This window comes from Pocillopora verrucosa, chromosome 4 (assembly GCF_036669915.1).
Source record: "Pocillopora verrucosa isolate sample1 chromosome 4, ASM3666991v2, whole genome shotgun sequence".
In the NCBI taxonomy this organism is placed as follows: domain Eukaryota; kingdom Metazoa; phylum Cnidaria; class Anthozoa; order Scleractinia; family Pocilloporidae; genus Pocillopora; species Pocillopora verrucosa.
The window spans coordinates 28,185,544-28,204,427 of NC_089315.1; the positions used below are offsets into that span (position 1 = coordinate 28,185,544).

At 39.2% G+C, this 18,884-nt stretch overlaps 1 protein-coding gene across 1 annotated transcript; it reads right to left on the bottom strand.

Annotated features, from left to right (window-relative positions):
• Nucleotides 1–1,863: 1,863 nt before the first annotated feature.
• On the bottom strand, nucleotides 1,864–15,131 carry LOC136280468 (uncharacterized). Its single transcript, XM_066165686.1, has 16 exons — nucleotides 14,316–15,131; nucleotides 13,613–13,862; nucleotides 13,054–13,299; nucleotides 12,484–12,747; nucleotides 11,919–12,182; nucleotides 10,854–11,081; nucleotides 9,976–10,198; nucleotides 9,764–9,891; nucleotides 8,376–8,603; nucleotides 7,498–7,720; nucleotides 7,286–7,413; nucleotides 5,899–6,126; nucleotides 5,021–5,243; nucleotides 4,809–4,936; nucleotides 3,767–3,994; nucleotides 1,864–3,190 (listed from the first exon to the last, which is right to left on the bottom strand). The coding sequence occupies exons 1-16, from the start codon at nucleotides 14,833–14,835 to the stop codon at nucleotides 2,755–2,757; spliced, it is 3,945 nt and encodes a 1,314-aa protein (XP_066021783.1). The 5' UTR covers nucleotides 14,836–15,131; the 3' UTR covers nucleotides 1,864–2,754.
• Nucleotides 15,132–18,884: the final 3,753 nt, after the last annotated feature.

Consider the following 18,884-nt stretch of genomic DNA (forward strand, 5'->3'; position numbering starts at 1 on the left):
AACGTTGATCTTTAGAGTAAAAAAAAACTGATTTCCTCGGATTTATTGCCACCAAAGCTCCTTAAATAAAGTAATCGTTGCCGGATAAAGATACAGTCACTTAAATTTTTAAGGAATAAGAGATAGGGAAAGATGAGTTAAATGAGTACGATTCTCAAAAAACAGTGGACTTTCTTAAGATATTGCACGAATCACGCGAGAGAAATAACACGAGGAACTTGAAAACAACTTTTGAGGGCCTAATTAAAAAAAAACAAGAATGAATGTCACTCTGAAATGTACTCTGTGCTAAAGATGTACGGAATATAAATTTTTGCGCGTCGTGAAATTTATGATAGAACATGTTCTGCTTCCAGCACGGTAGCATGGACACGGTGTTAGAAAAAGAAGCAAGTCACAATAATTACTTTTAATTAATATGCTTTCCAACACTTAGTTGACCAAGGGTGAAGCCTGGCCAACCGTGTCTGTGAAGATGGCATCAAACATATTTGTGAAAATGATGTCATTGCGCAAATCAGCTGTTATGGTATTTAACTGAATAAATAAAATTTTGTCTTCAGATCGAGGTGGAAAAGGTAAAAAGGTGAAAGGCGCTTATCTGGGACAATTTCCCCTACCCCACTCATGTTAGGGGATCATTGTCATTTTCTCGGAATTTGCACTTTCGTTTCTATGAAATGTTCAGTTTCTTTAACAATTTTGTTGGCGAAGAGAGTTTTTACACTGTTTTCTGTGATGGTGGCGGATTTTTTTTAACCCTTTTCTTTTGATGGCTTTAATTGCTATTAAAACATCAAAACCCATTTGGAAGAATAGATTTTGCAGATGAAATCACGCTCGTGGCCGCTTCGTTGCAGTTAAAGAAATCAATGAAGAGGTCATATGCAATCCTGATGAAACGAAGAAGCACACTGTAAATATTACCTCGAAATAGGATTTGGTAAAGTTTAACAAGGAATGAGTAATTTTCGGCTTTATTAAAAAAGTCATTTCGAGGGAGACTGCGTTGGAAAACGTCATTGCAGACATCCCCACTAATTTTAACGACATCCACAAAAGGAAAAAAAAATCAAGAAACACTTCAGTAGCAGATTTAGGAGCATTGTGGCCTGGTTTCCACAACAGGATTGTTTGTGAGAATTGGAAAATGATTGTATTTCGGATAAATTTTCACATTTTCATCTTTGCTCGAAGTGTGGATCGAGAACTGTCTTGTAATTATGAGTTATCAAATATTGGTATAATTGTCTTGTGATTTTGGAGATGCGCGCGCTCCGATGGGTCGAAAAATGGGGCATATCTCGCTATAATCACCTCACTTGATTGTAACAGGGACGCTAAATTTCATAATGGCGGCCTCACGTTTTGTCCATGTCACCCAGTAAGCGATAAACGGGGTAACACTTTTCAGTTTTTGCTTATTGAAGAAACCCGTTAAATTCTAGTGGAGACCGGCTGCTAATCTTGATACGAGTAATTAAAAATATTGTAATAGAATGGTTTCAACAACTACGACTGAATTCGAAAGCACCTGAGCAATTATACTAAAACAATTATTCAATAATTGAATCTGGAAAAGGATAACGCTCGAAAAGTCAGCTTTAGAAACTCCTCGCAGTGGCCAATTTACATTATTAGCTCAGTCAGTGATAAAACCAAATTATCTTGTTATATCCTCCAGCTACGCAGCACCACAGTTTCTTTGTAAACTTGCCCTCTTTACTAATTGTCTCAAAAGTAATATAACAAAGTAGTAGCACCTAGTTCCTCATAAAGGTATGAGAATCACTTTTGAATATCAGTCCACAGAACAACAAACAAGTAATGAATTAACAGCGTTTTATTATTACTTGTTACATAGTGTTGCATGATTACAAAAGCACTACCATTTCAGTCGTATCGTTGTTGAATGAAAACAAAAATTTCAGCTTTTATCAAGTAGTTTACTATTGAGAATCCCGCAGTAGCATTATTTGTCATTAATCATATGTTACAAGCTAAAGCTGAGTCGCCTTTTGTCAGTCTCTAAAAATGTTAAAATCCTTTATGTATTACAGTAGTTAACATTAAATTATAAAACCACAATTTTTTGCCCTTTTCAGGTTGCTAAAATAGCTTACGAATTCTGATTTAATAACCAAATTGTGGAAACTAAAGTAAACTACAACATTTGGCCAAGTAAATAACGCGTACTGACTCATTTTCGCTGTCACACCAAATTCATGCTAAGTTTGACCACCGCACACAAAATATGTCCTTCCCGATTCTCCTGATGAGAGTTGGAAAAGACAGTGTTGTTTGGTAACATGGCCTTGGACTTACTACGAGCAAAAAGGTATAACTAAGGCCTAAGTTGCGAGTTTTCGAAGTTTTTTTTGAGAAGAATATAATGACTCAAGTTCTCACGTATTGACGAAATAATTCTTAAATTGGACTACACTATGCAAAATGAAGGTTTGAAATAAATTGCGCCTTCTGATTAATTACTTACTATTCCCGTGCAAATTTTACTATACCTTTAAATACTTTGTTAATCTTAAAAAAACGAAAGTAAGAAAGACATAAAAGTTGAAACATTTTCCTTTGCACTATATACGTCCTAACTTTTAGTCGAACACGATTATCCGCGGCTTGCCTGAAAGATGTACTTTCTAGAAAGTGTACAGAGACCATTGCAAATTGAATGGTTGAAGTGGAAAGTTACAGATTGGACGTTATTGTTCTCAACCAATTGAATCCTTTCAGACGCATCTAATCAGACTCATACTGAATGACATACTCTGGGTAGTGCTGATTGATGTCAAAGACAATAAACATCGTAGGCTCCGACTCGTTATCCACACATGAGTCATAGTAGCGGGCAGTACCTCGATCTGACGGTTCCGTCGGCGGCGGTCTTCGATAGCTGGAGTCACCTTTCACATACGAACCCGCAAGGACTTTGGCCAAGAACATGAACCGAGACTTATTGGCATCTGCTTGCGTGTAATGATGGCTGAGGAATGCATTCACTGCAAAGTAGCTTCCACGACCATAAAAAGCTCCGTTTACACTGCCGCTTAGACGGCAATCAAAGTTCTCTTTACAGATGGCCTCTACGGAATCTGGACGGGTCCCATGAAACAATCTTTTCTCGTTGACCCCCTGTTCATTGCCATGTGCTACTGCTTTCATATAGTCTTTTTTCCTAGCGAGAGAAATTTAAAAATTTATCTCGCATACGTCACAGGTTTACAGAATGTCCTTTTAAAACAGGTTATGTGTGATATCTAACTCTACATAGTATGTGGGCCATAATGATCAATTTGCTCACAGATGTTTCTTCAACGTTGTGCGAGACAGAACGCGTCCAGCTAAAACTAAAGAACATGCGGTGATATTTCTTCTGTGGTATTCTCCAATTTTCAAATATTACATGGGGATTTGAAGAAAGATGGAATTTTTTCGCTATCTTTATAAAAGAGGAGACAAATTTGCTTGGCTTGCTGGTAAAAAAGGCTGGTTGTAAACGTTTCGTGATGCGCGTTGTAAAGAAATATTAGAAGGGTAGACAACACTGTCGAGCAGCCTTCGTACTACATCAAAACACTCGCAAATTCCATTTGAAAATTGTTGTTTGTTATTTTAGAAAAAGCGTCCAGTGCGAGGAAGGACGGGATGGGGAAGGGGGGGGGGGGGTTGATTTCCTTTCACGCCCTTTCTTTAGACCATCATGAATTCTTATGTAGAGTTGTTATTTGCGTGAGCTCAGGGTTTTCCCTACCTTTGAAAACTTTCCCACATGAAAGGATTCTGCACGCGGTCGATTTTCTTAATCACCACATTACTCATCGACGCTTTGAATAGTTGTTCAACGTCTTTGAATTCCCATGAAGATGAGTCCAACGTCACTCGTGTACATGGCTCACTGACTGGTGTACAGGACCAGTGGCTTGGAACAACTGGTCTTTTTTCGGGTACTCTTATTGATATAGAATTCCCAGAAGGAGCCCTGAAAAAAGCGAAAACAGAAAGGATTGACTGTTTAAAAGACCCCATGGTCCCATTCAGTTTGGTCCTCTTGTGCATTTTCAAAAAATGCTTACTCGACTCATTTTTTCGTACTTTTTCGGGTTCACCTCACGCCATAGCATGCGACTCTCGTAGCGAGGGGAGAGGTGGGGGCGGGGAAGGGGTTTTTGCGTGTCCATACGGGGCTTTTGATAGTTAACACCTATTCATCGAGGTGGAGGTGCCTAGAGATTAATATTTACCTCGCCGCTTCACAGCTCGAGAAATGGCCACTGCTGGCTACCGAATTGCCACTCACCGCATATACTTACAGTTTTTATCGTCTGACTCTTACGACCCGCACGCAAAATCCTAAAGAAAACCGTACTTAAGGTTGACGTGTGTAGGGTCTGACGAGTTGACGTGAGTCAGTTTAGAAAAAAACAGACCAGTCCCGTAATCGCACGGTTCTTTGGCGTCCCTTTGCGTGAATTGAAATACTGAATGAAAACTTAAAATAGAATAATAAAAAAAGTCACGCTTTTGAATGAATTCTAAGTTTTTTTGTCCACACGCGATAGATGGCGAATAATTTTATGTTGTTGTTTTGCGTGCTTGACCCCTATGTCGTGAGGTCGACCTGCAACCAAGTATTTTCCCTTCCGATCTTTTCGCTTGTTAGTATGTATTTATTCTTAGTTTTCAAGATGCAGCTGCCGAAGTGAAGTGAACGAAAAACTTTTTACTGAGAAATTAAAGATACATTTTGTTACAATCCTTCCGATCATTACAATCTGTGAACAAGAGATTCCTACCATTTTAAGAAGTTGACTTCCTCGTTATGTACAAGTCTTTCTTGCCATCCTTTCACCTTTCCTTTTGTAGGCAATGTAATATTTCCTTGATCCACGCTTCTTTTTGATTGAAAGATCGGGTAGTACCTCTAAAGTCAAAAATTGTTAACACACTTTAAAGATGCACTAATAAAATAAACGTGACTCATGATGCAGATAAAAGATAGGTTTACCGAGAGTTCCTTGTTGTATATACACCCGTCATTGAGAATTTCTTCCGAGTACCATTTCCTGTTCGCATAGGGCAGGTTGTATTGGTAAGTCGAGCAAGGTGGAGTAGACAACTGCCTTATATTTCCAAAGCTTAAAGCGTAATTTCCCAACGTTTGCTCCAATGAAGAGGGAATGCTGATACCTTTTATTGAAATATCTTTTTTCCATGGAGGCAGAGTATCTCTATTACAAAGAAATATCACAAAAGGGGAAATCAAAGATTGTTTGAGTATCACAACAATATTTTACAGCTGATTCCTATACCTAGTAGCACGGGCCTGAGGGCAATTAAGGATTAACTTCACGCGTATTTTCTAAGTTTTCCCAAAAGTGCCCTCCTGATTAAGAAAAAAAGCCCTCTGTCTCGGCCAATCAGCATTCAGTAATTTTGCTCCGCATATGATAAAGTCCAACAGACATTACATTAGGAAAGAAACTCCCTTCGATAGCTTGGGCTGGGTTTAGCTTAAATATTCCCTCAATATTTTCGTCACAGTAAAGCTCTTCCAACGCTGTGTTGTCTGTCGTTTCCAAGATTTTCCATTCAACATCACTGGTTACATTATATTGCAAATGAGGGGACAGAAAACAGTGATGTTCCAAGCATTCTATGCCTTCCGAGTATTCACCAAGGAGAGAGTTTGGCAAGATGTAAGCAGTTGGTCCTTCGGAACTGTTAAGGGGGAAGGGGGCCAGAAAATGACACGGGTTCTAAGTGGGGTATTCTGGAATTTAAATAGAGGGTGGGAAGGGCGCAAAATTTGTAGTCGATAAACCCATTTCATTTGTGCACATGTGTTACGAATCCAAAAAAGATCACATTAAAAAAACAAACTACCTTTCACTTGCTTGGCCAGCGTTAAGTTTAAATGGTTTCTCAGCAGTATAGTTACAAAGGAGATCTTTCAACGTTGTGTTATTTGTGATACTAGAGCTTTCCCATGTAGCACCGCTGCTTTTATTGTATTGACAATCAATTTTCAGAGGAGAGTGATGTTTCAAGCGTTGTATGTCTTCTGCATACACGTGCTTTAATGACGAGTTCGTGCTGTCGACGTCTATTTTCCTGCGAGAGAAATTTAAAAATATATCTTGCATACGTCACAGGTTTATAGAACGTGTTCCTAAAACAGGTTATTTGAGGTATCATATCTCCACATAGTATGTGGGCAATAACGATCAATCTTTTACTCAACAAAATAGCTATTTTTAATGATTTATCAAACATATTTGCTCACAAATGTTTCTTCAACGTTGTACGAGACAGAACGCGTCCAGCTAAAATTAAAGAACATGTGGTGATATTTCTTCTGTGGTATTCTCCAATTTTCAAATATTACATGGGGATATGAAGAAAGTTGGAATTTTTTCGCTATCTTTATAAAAGAGCAGACAAATTTGCTTGGCTTGCGGATAAAAAATGGCTGGTTGTAAACGTTTCGTGATGCGCGCTGTAAAGAAATATTGGAAGGGTAGACAACACTGACGAGCAGCCTTCCTATTACATTAAAACACTCGCAAATTCTATTTGAAAATTGTTGTTTGCCATAGCATGCGACTCTCATAGCGAGGGGAGAGGCGGGGGCGGGGAAGGGGTTTTTGTGTGTCCATACGGGGCTTTTGATAGTTAACACCTATTCTTCGAGGTGGAGGTGCCTAGAGATGAATATTTACCTCGCCGCTTCACAGCTCGAAAAATAGCCACTGCTGGCTACCGAATTGCCACTCACCGCATATACTTACAGTTTTTATCGTCTGACTCTTACGACCCGCACGCAAAATCCTAAAGAAAACCGTACTTAAGGTTCTCGTGTGTAGGGTCTGACGAGTTGACGTGAGTCAGTTTAGAAAAAAACAGACCAGTCCCGTAATCGCACGGTTCTTTGGCTTCCCCATGCGTGAATTGAAATACTGAATGAAAACTTAAAATAGAATAATAAAAAAGTCACGCTTTTGAATGAATTCTAAGTTTTTTTGTCCGCACGCGATAGATGGCAAATAATTTTATGTTGTTGTTTTGCGTGCTTGGCCCCTATGTCGTGACGTCGACCTGCAACCAAGTATTTTCCCTTCCGATCTTTTGGCTTGTTAGTATGTATTTATTCTCAGTTTTCAAGATGCAGTTGCCGAAGTGAAGTGAAAGAAAAACTTTTTACTGAGAAATTAAAGATACATTTTGTTACAATCCTTCCGATCATTACAATCTGTGAACAAGAGATTCCTACCATTTTAAGAAGTTGACTTCCTCGTTATGTACAAGTCTTTCTTGCCATCCTTTCACCTTTCCTTTTGTAGGCAATGTAATATTTCCTTGATCCACGCTTCTTTTTGATTGAAAGATCGGGTAGTACCTCTAAAGTCAAAAATTGTTAACACACTTTAAAGATGCACTAATAAAATAAACGTGACTCATGATGCAGATAAAAGATAGGTTTACCGAGAGTTCCTTGTTGTATATACACCCGTCATTGAGAATTTCTTCCGAGTACCATTTCCTGTTCGCAAAGGGCAGGTTGTATTGGTAAGTCGAGCAAGGTGGAGTAGACAACTGCCTTATATTTCCAAAGCTTAAAGCGTAATTTCCCAACGTTTGCTCCAATGAAGAGGGAATGCTGATACCTTTTATTGAAATATCTTTTTTCCATGGAGGCAGAGTATCTCTATTACAAAGAAATATCACAAAAGGGGAAATCAAAGATTGTTTGAGTATCACAACAATATTTTACAGCTGATTCCTATACCTAGTAGCACGGGCCTGAGGGCAATTAAGGATTAACTTCACGCGTATTTTCTAAGTTTTCCCAAAAGTGCCCTCCTGATTAAGAAAAAAAGCCCTCTGTCTCGGCCAATCAGCATTCAGTAATTTTGCTCCGCATATGATAAAGTCCAACAGACATTACATTAGGAAAGAAACTCCCTTCGATAGCTTGGGCTGGGTTTAGCTTAAATATTCCCTCAATATTTTCGTCACAGTAAAGCTCTTCCAACGCTGTGTTGTCTGTCGTTTCCAAGATTTTCCATTCAACATCACTGGTTACATTATATTGCAAATGAGGGGACAGAAAACAGTGATGTTCCAAGCATTCTATGCCTTCCGAGTATTCACCAAGGAGAGAGTTTGGCAAGATGTAAGCAGTTGGTCCTTCGGAACTGTTAAGGGGGAAGGGGGCCAGAAAATGACACGGGTTCTAAGTGGGGTATTCTGGAATTTAAATAGAGGGTGGGAAGGGCGCAAAATTTGTAGTCGATAAACCCATTTCATTTGTGCACATGTGTTACGAATCCAAAAAAGATCACATTAAAAAAACAAACTACCTTTCACTTGCTTGGCCAGCGTTAAGTTTAAATGGTTTCTCAGCAGTATAGTTACAAAGGAGATCTTTCAACGTTGTGTTATTTGTGATACTAGAGCTTTCCCATGTAGCACCGCTGCTTTTATTGTATTGACAATCAATTTTCAGAGGAGAGTGATGTTTCAAGCGTTGTATGTCTTCTGCATACACGTGCTTTAATGACGAGTTCGTGCTGTCGACGTCTATTTTCCTGCGAGAGAAATTTAAAAATATATCTTGCATACGTCACAGGTTTATAGAACGTGTTCCTAAAACAGGTTATTTGAGGTATCATATCTCCACATAGTATGTGGGCAATAACGATCAATCTTTTACTCAACAAAATAGCTATTTTTAATGATTTATCAAACATATTTGCTCACAAATGTTTCTTCAACGTTGTACGAGACAGAACGCGTCCAGCTAAAATTAAAGAACATGTGGTGATATTTCTTCTGTGGTATTCTCCTTTTTTTCAAATATTACATGGGGATATGAAGAAAGTTGGAATTTTTTCGCTATCTTTATAAAAGAGCAGACAAATTTGCTTGGCTTGCGGATAAAAAATGGCTGGTTGTAAACGTTTCGTGATGCGCGCTGTAAAGAAATATTGGAAGGGTAGACAACACTGACGAGCAGCCTTCCTATTACATTAAAACACTCGCAAATTCTATTTGAAAATTGTTGTTTGCCATAGCATGCGACTCTCATAGCGAGGGGAGAGGCGGGGGCGGGGAAGGGGTTTTTGTGTGTCCATACGGGGCTTTTGATAGTTAACACCTATTCTTCGAGGTGGAGGTGCCTAGAGATGAATATTTACCTCGCCGCTTCACAGCTCGAAAAATAGCCACTGCTGGCTACCGAATTGCCACTCACCGCATATACTTACAGTTTTTATCGTCTGACTCTTACGACCCGCACGCAAAATCCTAAAGAAAACCGTACTTAAGGTTCTCGTGTGTAGGGTCTGACGAGTTGACGTGAGTCAGTTTAGAAAAAAACAGACCAGTCCCGTAATCGCACGGTTCTTTGGCTTCCCCATGCGTGAATTGAAATACTGAATGAAAACTTAAAATAGAATAATAAAAAAGTCACGCTTTTGAATGAATTCTAAGTTTTTTTGTCCGCACGCGATAGATGGCAAATAATTTTATGTTGTTGTTTTGCGTGCTTGGCCCCTATGTCGTGACGTCGACCTGCAACCAAGTATTTTCCCTTCCGATCTTTTGGCTTGTTAGTATGTATTTATTCTCAGTTTTCAAGATGCAGTTGCCGAAGTGAAGTGAAAGAAAAACTTTTTACTGAGAAATTAAAGATACATTTTGTTACAATCCTTCCGATCATTACAATCTGTGAACAAGAGATTCCTACCATTTTAAGAAGTTGACTTCCTCGTTATGTACAAGTCTTTCTTGCCATCCTTTCACCTTTCCTTTTGTAGGCAATGTAATATTTCCTTGATCCACGCTTCTTTTTGATTGAAAGATCGGGTAGTACCTCTAAAGTCAAAAATTGTTAACACACTTTAAAGATGCACTAATAAAATAAACGTGACTCATGATGCAGATAAAAGATAGGTTTACCGAGAGTTCCTTGTTGTATATACACCCGTCATTGAGAATTTCTTCCGAGTACCATTTCCTGTTCGCATAGGGCAGGTTGTATTGGTAAGTCGAGCAAGGTGGAGTAGACAACTGCCTTATATTTCCAAAGCTTAAAGCGTAATTTCCCAACGTTTGCTCCAATGAAGAGGGAATGCTGATACCTTTTATTGAAATATCTTTTTTCCATGGAGGCAGAGTATCTCTATTACAAAGAAATATCACAAAAGGGGAAATCAAAGATTGTTTGAGTATCACAACAATATTTTACAGCTGATTCCTATACCTAGTAGCACGGGCCTGAGGGCAATTAAGGATTAACTTCACGCGTATTTTCTAAGTTTTCCCAAAAGTGCCCTCCTGATTAAGAAAAAAAGCCCTCTGTCTCGGCCAATCAGCATTCAGTAATTTTGCTCCGCATATGATAAAGTCCAACAGACATTACATTAGGAAAGAAACTCCCTTCGATAGCTTGGGCTGGGTTTAGCTTAAATATTCCCTCAATATTTTCGTCACAGTAAAGCTCTTCCAACGCTGTGTTGTCTGTCGTTTCCAAGATTTTCCATTCAACATCACTGGTTACATTATATTGCAAATGAGGGGACAGAAAACAGTGATGTTCCAAGCATTCTATGCCTTCCGAGTATTCACCAAGGAGAGAGTTTGGCAAGATGTAAGCAGTTGGTCCTTCGGAACTGTTAAGGGGGAAGGGGGCCAGAAAATGACACGGGTTCTAAGTGGGGTATTCTGGAATTTAAATAGAGGGTGGGAAGGGCGCAAAATTTGTAGTCGATAAACCCATTTCATTTGTGCACATGTGTTACGAATCTGAAAAAGATCACACTAAAAAAACAAACTACCTTTCACTTGCTTGGCCATCGTTAAGTTTAAATGGTTTCTCAGCAGTATAGTTACAAAGGAGATCTTTCAACGTTGTGTTATTTGTGATACTAGAGCTTTTCCATGTAGGACCGCTGCTTTTATTATATTGACAATCAATTTTCAGAGGAGAGTGATGTTTCAAGCGTTGTATGTCTTCTGCATACACGTGCTTTAATGACGAGGTCATGCTGTCGACGTCTATTTTCCTAGCGAGAGAAATTTAAAAATATATCTCGCATGCGTCACAGGTTTATAGAACGAGTTCCTAAAACAGGTTATTTGTGGTATCATATCTCTACATAGTATGTGGGCCATAACGATCAATCTTTTACTCAACAAAATAGCTATTTTTAATGATTTATCAAACATATTTGCTCACAAATGTTTCTTCAACGTTGTACGAGACAGAACGCGTCCAGCTAAAATTAAAGAACATGCGGTGATATTTCTTCTGTGGTATTCTCCAATTTTCAAATATTACATGGGGATATGAAGAAAGTTGGAATTTTTTGGAATGGTTTCTCAGCAGTATAGTTACAAAGGAGATCTTTCAACGTTGTGTTATTTGTGATACTAGAGCTTTCCCATGTAGCACCGCTGCTTTTATTATATTGACAGTCAATTTTCAGAGGAGAGTGATGCTCCAAGCGTTGTATGTCTTCTGCGCACACATGCTTTAATGACGAGGTCATGTTGTTGACGTCAATTAAAACGTTCCTATCCCATGGAATCGGAGTATCTTCATCACTGACAAAATTTTACACAGGAGGAAATCAACGATTATTTAAGAATTACGAGAGTTATTTTCAGCTTTGAGGGACGTAGAAGTTTAATCCGTGGCTTTTGTCTGTTTTAAAGTCCTGAAAAAGTGCCGTACGCATATTAAGGAGGGGCCAGAAAATGACATGGGTTATAAGTGGGGTATCCAGGGATTTCAATAACGTATCATGAAGGGGGCCGCAAAATTTGTACTCGATCAACCCATTTTATTCGCGCACATGTGTTACAAACCCGAAAAAGATTACACTTAGAAAACAAATTACCTTTCATTTGCTTGGCCTGGGTTAAGGTGAAATTGTACCATAGCAGTTTCGTCATAGTGGAGATTTTCCAACGTTGTGTTGTTTGTTATACTAGAGATTTTCCATTCAGCACCGCTGCTTTCATTATATTGACAATCAATTGTTAGAGGAGAGTGATGCTCTACGCGTTCTACATCTTCTGTGCACAGGTGCTCTAATGACAATGTCATGCCGTTAACGTCGGTTAAAACATTCCTATCCCATGGAGGCGGAGAATCTTTGTCACTAGGAAATATTACACAGGAGGAAATCAAAGATAATTTGAGTATCACAAGAGTATTTCAGCTTGGAGGGACATAGAAGTGTAATCTGTGGCATCTGTTTGCTTTTGAAGTCCCTAAAAAAGTGCCGTACATCAAATATAGAGCACTAGTCAAAGTAAAAAACATGAATTTTAAAGGCCTATCAAGGATTTTGGAAAGGGTGTGGGAGCGGAGGGGAGGGGAAATGTTACTCGATTAGCCCATTATATAACCCCCCATGGATTAGAGTCCAAAAAAGAGGCTACACTAAGAAATCAAATCACCTTTCATCTGCTTGAGATGGGTTAAGGTGAAATAGTCCCTCAACAGTTTCGTTACAGTGGAGATTTTCCAACGCTGTGTTATTCATGATACTAGAGCTTTTCCATTCAGCACCACTGCTTTCATTATATTGAGGATCAATTGTCAGAGGAGAGTGATGCTCCAAACGGTCTGTGTCTTCTGTGCACACGTACTCTAATGGAGAGGTCATGGTGTTAACGTCGATTAAAACATTCCTTTCCCATGGAGGCGGAGTATCTTCATCACTATGAAATATCACATAGAAGGAAATCAAAGATAATGTGAGTATAACGAGACTTATTTCAGCTTTGAGGGACGTAGAAGTGTAATCTGTGGCATCTGTTTGTTTTTAAAGTCATTAACAAATGTGCTATAAATTAAATGTTGAGGAGAGGTCAGAAAATACCACCAGTTTTATAGGCGTATCCAATAGTTTGGATAAGACGTGAGTGCGAGGGGGGAGTGGGGAACATTTTACCCGATTAGCTCAGTTTATTTCCCCTAATGGGTTAAAATCCCAAAAGGAAGATTACACTAAGAAAACAAATTACCTTTCATCCGCTTCCGCTGAGTTAAGGTGAAATTGTCCCTCAACAATTTCGTCACACTGAAGATTTTCCAAAGTTCTGTTATTTGTGATAGCACCACTGCTTTCACTATATTGAGAATCAATTGTCAGAGTAGAGTGTTGCTCCAAGTGTTCTATGTCTCCTGCCCACACGTGCTCTAATGAAGAGGTCATGCTGTTAACGTTGATTAAAACATTCCTTTCCCACAGAGGCTGATTATCTTCATCACTTAGGAATATCACACAGGAGGAAATAAAAGATAATTTGAGTATCACAAGAATTACTCTCGGCTTGGAGGGATTTAGAAGTGTAATCTGTGGCATCTCTTTGCCTTTAAATTTCCCGAAGAAAATGGTTACCAATAAAAGTACTCTTAGATAAACATTTAGGAGGGGCCAGAAAATGGGTCATATATGCGTATCCAGGATTTTGGATAGAGCGTGGGAGGAGGGCTGGGAAGCAAAATTTCTACTCGATCAACCCAGTTTACTTTCGCACAGGGGTAAGAATGCCAAAATGTTAAAATAAGATCAGAAATTACCTTTCATTTGCTTGGCCTGGGTTAAGGTTAAATGTTCCCTCAGGAGTTTCGTCATAGTGAAGATTTTCCAACGTTGTGTTGTTAGTCACACTAGAGCTTTCCAATTCAGCATCACTGCTTTCATTATATTGACAACTATTTGGCAGAATAGAATGATGCTCTGAGCTTCCGATGTCTTCCGTGCATTTGCCAAGGAGATACCATTGGCTAATTGGGTCAGTAGGTCTTTCGTCATCAACGTGACACGCTTCTAAAGAGACAAATAAATAAATTGCAAACTGTCATTTTGAAAGAAAACCGATAATTCACGTTCATTTCTCACCATCCAAAATTTATATAGTCTATTATAAAATCAAAAGGAAGCTAAAAAAAGGTTTGCCTTTTTGTACCTAGACTTAATTGCTTCTTGAGAGATCAAGAAAATGAGTGCAGTTAGCAAAGTCTAAAATAGTTTCATCGTCTGCTCGCATCCTCAGTGTTAGCGCTATTGGAAAGTACGGCAATTAGTTAGGTCAATATGAAAATCAATGAAAATGTCAGGCGTCGGTTTCGTCACTGAGTCAATTAGATATAGTACGTTAGTAAGTTAGGTAGTTTGAAAGCCGTATAAGTTATTAACTAACCAGAGTTTGACAAAGCTATGTAAAGGGCTGCAACGAATGCAAAGGGGTTAACTAATAAAAACGAGCGGTCAATATCTTACCTTCTCTCGGATGATCGCCCTCGTTGGTTTCACGGTGGTAGTTGTCGTACACACGGCCAATGATCCATTCCGAGAAACGGCGGGTAATTCTTGTCAATGCATCAGGGACCGTTATCACACAGAGTCTAGCAACAACGAGTAAGATCGATTTAAGCACGGAACGTGGAACAGAGACGCAATATGAAGCGAGCAAATTGATCCATTCCAGGAAATGGTGTGTAATACTTGTCAATGCATTAGAGATCTTCAAGATGAACATTGCCATCATTATCTCCCAGAGTTTAGCTACAACGACTGAGATCGATTTGAGTACGTATTCTAATAAACGGTGGGTAATACTTGTCAATGCATCAGAGATCTTCAAGATGAACAAGCGGAGATTGTCCGAAATGGTGCAGCTAATCTCCCAGTATCTAATGTTGGTCAATACCTCAAACATCATCGCTGTGAAGATGCGGAGATTGTCCAAAATTGCCACCATTATCTCCCAGACTCTAACAACCACGACTGCGATCGACATTAATAGGTAACGTGAAACAGTGGAACGACACGAAGCCGGCAAACAGATAAATTCCAAGAAACTGTGGGTAATATTTATCAATGCATCAGAGATCTGCCAGGTGAAAAAGCGGAGACTCTCCAAAATGGCACAGCTAATCTCCCAGTATCTAATGTTGGTCAACACCTCAAAGATTGTCGCTATGATGATACGAAGATTTTCAAGAATAAAAATAATAATCCCCCAGACTCTAAGGAGAATAAGTGAAGCGAGCACAGTAATCCATTTGAAGCAAGAATGGACAATGGTGCAGCTAATCTCCCAGTATCTAATGTTGGTCAATACTTCAAACATCATCGCTGTGAAGATGCGGAGATTGTCCAAAATTGCCACCATTATCTCCCAGACTCTAACAACCACGACTGCGATCGACATTAATAGGTAACGTGAAACAGTGGAACGGCACGAAGCCGGCAAACAGATAAATTCCAAGAAACTGTGGGTAATATTTATCAATGCATCAGAGATCTGCCAGGTGAAAAAGCGGAGACTCTCCAAAATGGCACAGCTAATCTCCCAGTATCTAATGTTGGTCAACACCTCAAAGATTGTCGCTATGATGATACGAAGATTTTCAAGAATAAAAATAATAATCTCCCAGACTCTAAGGAGAATAAGTGAAGCGAGCACAGTAATCCATTTGAAGCAAGAATGGGCAAAATTCTTCGATGCCTCAAGGATCTGCAAACAAAACCAACATAGATTCTCCAAAATGACACAAATATTCTCCCAGTATCTCCTGCTGGTCAATACCTTAAAGATCATTGAGATGAACATGCGAAGATTGTATAATATAACAATCATATTTTCCCTGACTTTACCGAGAACGACTGAGGACGATCCCAGAAGGTAACATGCTACTGCAAAAGTTAGGCAATACGGAGTGAGCAAAGCCATCCATTCTAAGAAAACATGGGCGATACTGGTAAACTTCCCAAAGATCTTCGAGATAAACCAGCTGCTATTGTCCACAATATCATCATCTTTGACCTTGAAATTGAATGTCTGATCTGGACCACTTTGCGGTAGCTCTTGCGGAAAAGCGTGCTCTGTCACTTCTTGTGGGTTTCTTCCCTAAGAAACACAATTAAAATGAGAGTTGATTTTAATGCAGATTGACCGACACATTCAAGTCAGAGATAGCTATCTTAAGCTGGTTATTATTTTCTAAATCGTTTCTTGATTTTCCGATGTCTCTACAGGATATACTGTTATGAGCCTGATTGTAGTAACTGGCTACAAACTGTCTTTGCTCATCGTAAACAATTAAAACCAGCCCTTACAATAGACTTTTCTTCCCTGTATATGCATTTCGGCAATAATCATGCGTTATGTTATTTCTTAGGGACCAGGACAAGGCTAGTGCTTCTTTAAACTAGACCAAAGAATTTTTAAGATAGGTTATATCATCTCTGACCTTGAAATTGAACGTATGGTCTGGCCCATTTCGAGGCAGCTCTTGTAGAAAAGTTTCCTCTTTCAATTCTTGTGGGTTTGTTCCCTAAGAAACACAATGAAAATGTAAATTGATTTTAATGCAGATGGACTGACTTAGTTATTTTAAGTGGGTATTATTTTCTAAATCGTTAATGAATTTTCCAGTGTCTTTACAGGATGTACTGTTTTGAGGCTGATTGTATTAACTGGCTACGAGCTGTCTTTGTTCATCGTAAACAATGAAAAACCAGCCTTTACAATAAACTTTTGTTCTATGTATACGCGTTTAAGAAATAATCATACGTTATGTTATTTCATTGGAACCACGACGAGATTAATGCTTCTTTAAACTAGACAAAAAGGTATTAAAATAGGTAGTATCAAGAAGTGCCTCTAAGGTGACACCGGCAGGAAACCAATTAGAAATTTACATACAGTTGTGCACGCGACAGTCTCTTAAAGGTAATTAATATGGGTGTCTGGGAATCAATGAATTTTAATGAGTCCACAAATAAACAAATTTGACAAACCTGCGCTGCCTCGTCCCTAGAGAGCAAAGCCATCCATTTCCAGAAATCGTCGGTGATGTTTGTCAATGGCTCAAAGATTGTCGAGACGAACAAACGGATGTTGTCCAACCTAACCACCATATTCTCCCAGACTCGAACGAGATATGTCCCAGTTAGATGAAAAGGATGAGCAAAGATCGACCAGTAAGAGTGACCGGACGGAAAGATACTTACATAGGTAAAAGTAAAAGCAAAAAAAATGACAGCAATAATTATCACCGTCGTTTTTGCATCGCAACGTCTGCTCAAACGTAGAATGATCCTGCCGTGGTCGCTACAAACGGCAAACACATAATTGAGGAGTCTTTTGGCCTCTCTCATACCTCCGGAGACCTTGCCACAGATAACTCTCGTGCCATGTTTAATCCAAAGCATCACTATTATTGCTATGCCGCACAAAGAACACAGTTGCCAAAAACTTCTCCAGTCGATTCTCAAATTTAAGGCCCAGTCTGAGAAAGATGAAACGACAATAACCACGCCACGTAACGTAGTGGAACTAAGGCAACATAGGATAGCTTCAATCAGTTCCAGGAATAGGTTCCAGTAGTACCAGAGAACCCACACAGAAATAACCCACATCTTCACCAAAATAATACTTGCACCACTCACAACAGCGAGATATCCATAAAATACGCAGAAATAACATAGTAAATGAAATACGCACTGTACTGTCAGAATAATCACGAGAATGGCGAAAATTTTTATCGCGGCAACCGCGGCGCAATCAGCCGAAGAATATCTCCTCAAGCTATCCACCCTGTCATGAATCTTATTTGTTTGGCTACGGATGATGGTAAATAAAAAAGCAAATAGCGTCTTGGGCTGTTCAACCACATTGAAATCGTTGTCGCCAAGGAAGACCAACACAAAAATAACCCACATGTCCTCCAAAATCATATAAACGCTACTCACAATTAGCGCAAAACAACCACACAACATGCAGAAATAGCAAAGTAGTTGAAATACGTCCTGAACTATCAGGATGATCACGAACACTACGAGCACCACGTAACTTGCCGAAAAATGACCCCTCAAACGATCCATTCTATCGAAAATCATTCTTGTTTGATTACAGATGATGGTACATAAGGAATCAAAGAGCTTCTTGATCTGTTCAACCACATCGGAACCCCTTTCGCCGAATGCGACCCATACAATAATAACTAACGCATTCACCAAAATCATATACACGCTACTCACTATTAGCGCGAAATATCCACAAAACAAGCAGACAAAACATAGTGTTTGAAATACGCACTGAACTGTCAGGATGATTATGAACAATATGGCCAAAGTTTTTATCGCCACAACTGCGGTGTAATCAGCCGAGAGATTTCCGCTCAAACGATCCATTCTGTCGCAAATCATCCTCGTTTGGCTACGGTTGATGGTACATAAAATCTCGTTTTCCGTTGCGAAAGGTCGTTAGTAGTCTTGTAATAGCTATGAAGCTCGCAATTCTACAGCTGGGAAGGGAGGTGTTTAACACGGAAGTGGTAATTTATTCATTCTTCATGAAAGTGAGGTTAACATTTTTGGTTTCGCTTCAATAACGTTTCCATAGTAATAGAGAGGAATGAGCACGGACGTGTGTTTGAAACCGGAAGTTGGTCGATATTTTCCCTTGAGATTTTCACAGGTCTCTCGCTTGTAACGTTGAAAATGAAAATGAATCGTAGGACAATCTGCACAAAAAGCAGTTTACCAAGAATTAATCCTTGCCAAACGTTTTGGTGTAGATTCAATGAATCCATTTTTTAATATTAATTCCTTACGCTGGCTTCCCGTTGTCTAAATTAAATTCTTTTGTCTTCGGAACGATTTTGGAATTGAGAATACTGTCGTTTTCTCGGAATCCTAGTCCTCATTTCTCATTGAATGTTTGGTTTAAAACGCGACAATTGATTTCGAGAGGGTTTTCAATGTTTTCTATAATGAAGGCGCATTTTTTGAGCCCTCTTTAATTTGAGCAGAGCAGAACTGACTGATAAATCATGCTCG